General features: G+C 65.3%; 1 protein-coding gene and 1 pseudogene across 3 annotated transcripts in view; both read left to right on the top strand.

The window, feature by feature from the left end:
* The window catches only part of LOC116073659, a 46,976-nt pseudogene extending 46,338 nt beyond the window's left edge, over positions 1-638 (top strand).
* Senp6 (SUMO specific peptidase 6) overlaps positions 41-1,632 on the top strand; it is a 90,762-nt gene continuing 89,170 nt past the window's right edge. For 2 of the 3 annotated variants that reach the window (XM_031345486.1, XM_031345487.1), the window contains exon 1: positions 41-713. In XM_031345486.1, coding sequence (XP_031201346.1) covers positions 665-713 — 49 coding nt within the window. In that variant the 5' untranslated portion in view covers positions 41-664. The remainder of the gene's footprint in view (positions 714-1,632) is intronic. The other variant, XM_031345488.1, reaches the window with a different exon arrangement.

The following is a 1,632-nucleotide window of genomic DNA, read 5'->3' on the forward strand; positions in this document are numbered from 1 at the left end:
GCGGCGGCGGGGCGGGCCCGGAGCCCGGTGGGGGAGGAGCGGCGGCGGGGCTGCTGTGGCGACCGACGCGCGGCGGCGGCGGCGGCGGAGACCCACCCCCGTCCACATGGACAGTCGCCGAGGCCTGGGCTGATGCTCTGACGCCTGGGCGGGGTGGGCGGGCGGCGGCGGCCACTGCTGGAGCAGCGAGGGGTCGCGGACGCCTGACGGTCGTGGAGCCCTCGCTCGCCTCGCCTCGCCTCGGCGCTGCGGCCATTTTACGGCCCGGGACGCAGGAGGCGTGGGAGCGTTCGCTGCGTTCTCCGTCCTCCCGGGCCCGCGGCGGAGCGGAGCGGAGCTTCTCCGAGGCCGGCGCGGGCGGTGGATGGGGAGTCGTGGGCCGAGGGGAACCGGGCCCGGGAAGCAGCGCCGCCGCCGCCGCCTCTCACGGTCCCCGGTAGGCGCCTGAGGGGGAAGAAGCCCAGGCCGTGGGCCTCACCGCCTCCGACAGGCCCGCTTTTGTGTGGGGGAGCCCGGTCCGGCGGGAAGCGCCGCTCGCGGACGGTCGAGCCCGAGGCCCGCCACCCTGCGGCTGCTACCTTCCCGACGCGCGGCCCCCATTCCCCGCGAGCACCGCGGCGGTGCCGGCCATGGAGTAAGGAGGAGGCGGCGTGGGAGGAGGAAGATGGCGGCGGGCAAGAGCGGTGGCAGCACCGGGGGTGTTTTCCTGAAAGGTACGTTCGGGGCTCCCTCGGGGGAGAGTCGGGGGGGTGCGAAATCCGCGACCCCGGGGTCCCCGCCCCCCGGGCCGTGATACTCAGCTGTGTGCTCCGGGCGGGCTTGGGGCCGCGGGGGTGCGGACGGTCGATGGCCGGCAAGGGAACGCGCTTGCAGGCGCGCCGGCTTCGGGTCCGCCCGGGCAAAGGCTCGGACAGGCCGGCGCGAGGCGGCGCGATGGCCGCCCAGCGAGCCGAGGCCCAGGGCGGCCTGCGAGGGGCACGCCGAAGGCTTGGGCTAGCTCCCACCTCTGTGTTTTCGATGGTTGCCCAGTGGGTGAGGAGCGGACTGCGTTGGTGGAAAGTTTCAGACCGCTAAGCTTGGTTGGAACTGGCCGATCCAAGTAGGCAGTGGGGGGGAGAGGTAGTTGTTAACACTGCCTTCCGGTTGAAAGCTCCCAGGCTAGCCGCTGGCATGGGGGTTGCAGGTTAGACCCGACGGTGCCCGGTACTCCAGTGAGATGTGTTTGGTTCTACATTTTTGTAAAGCAGTTTATGGGGTGGGGGTGGGGAAGAGGATGAGCTTCCGAGTGTCAGTTTTGGAGACAGCCAAGGGAAGGTAAAAGAGTTAGGGTGGTCCCATTTTTAGTCGCTTGTGAGGCAGAGTTAACTATTTCAATTGGTGGACTAAGTCGGCTTAAAAGGTGTGTTTGGGTTTGGGGTGGTGGTAAATGGGTAACGATACTGGTTTTAGCCTATGGCTGTATAGGGACCTGCACAATACAATACATTTAGTTGCAGTTGTGGACCGGGAACAAACGTTCGTACGACTTTAAATTTTCTGGTAATCGAATTTTTAGGATTTATAAATGTGTTTAGTCAGCGTTCAATAATTGTTAAGAATTACTACTCTTTGGGGTAATTTGCAGTTTTGTTT

The sequence above is a fragment of the Mastomys coucha genome, unplaced genomic scaffold, assembly GCF_008632895.1.
Source record: "Mastomys coucha isolate ucsf_1 unplaced genomic scaffold, UCSF_Mcou_1 pScaffold23, whole genome shotgun sequence".
Taxonomy (NCBI): Eukaryota; Metazoa; Chordata; class Mammalia; order Rodentia; family Muridae; genus Mastomys; species Mastomys coucha.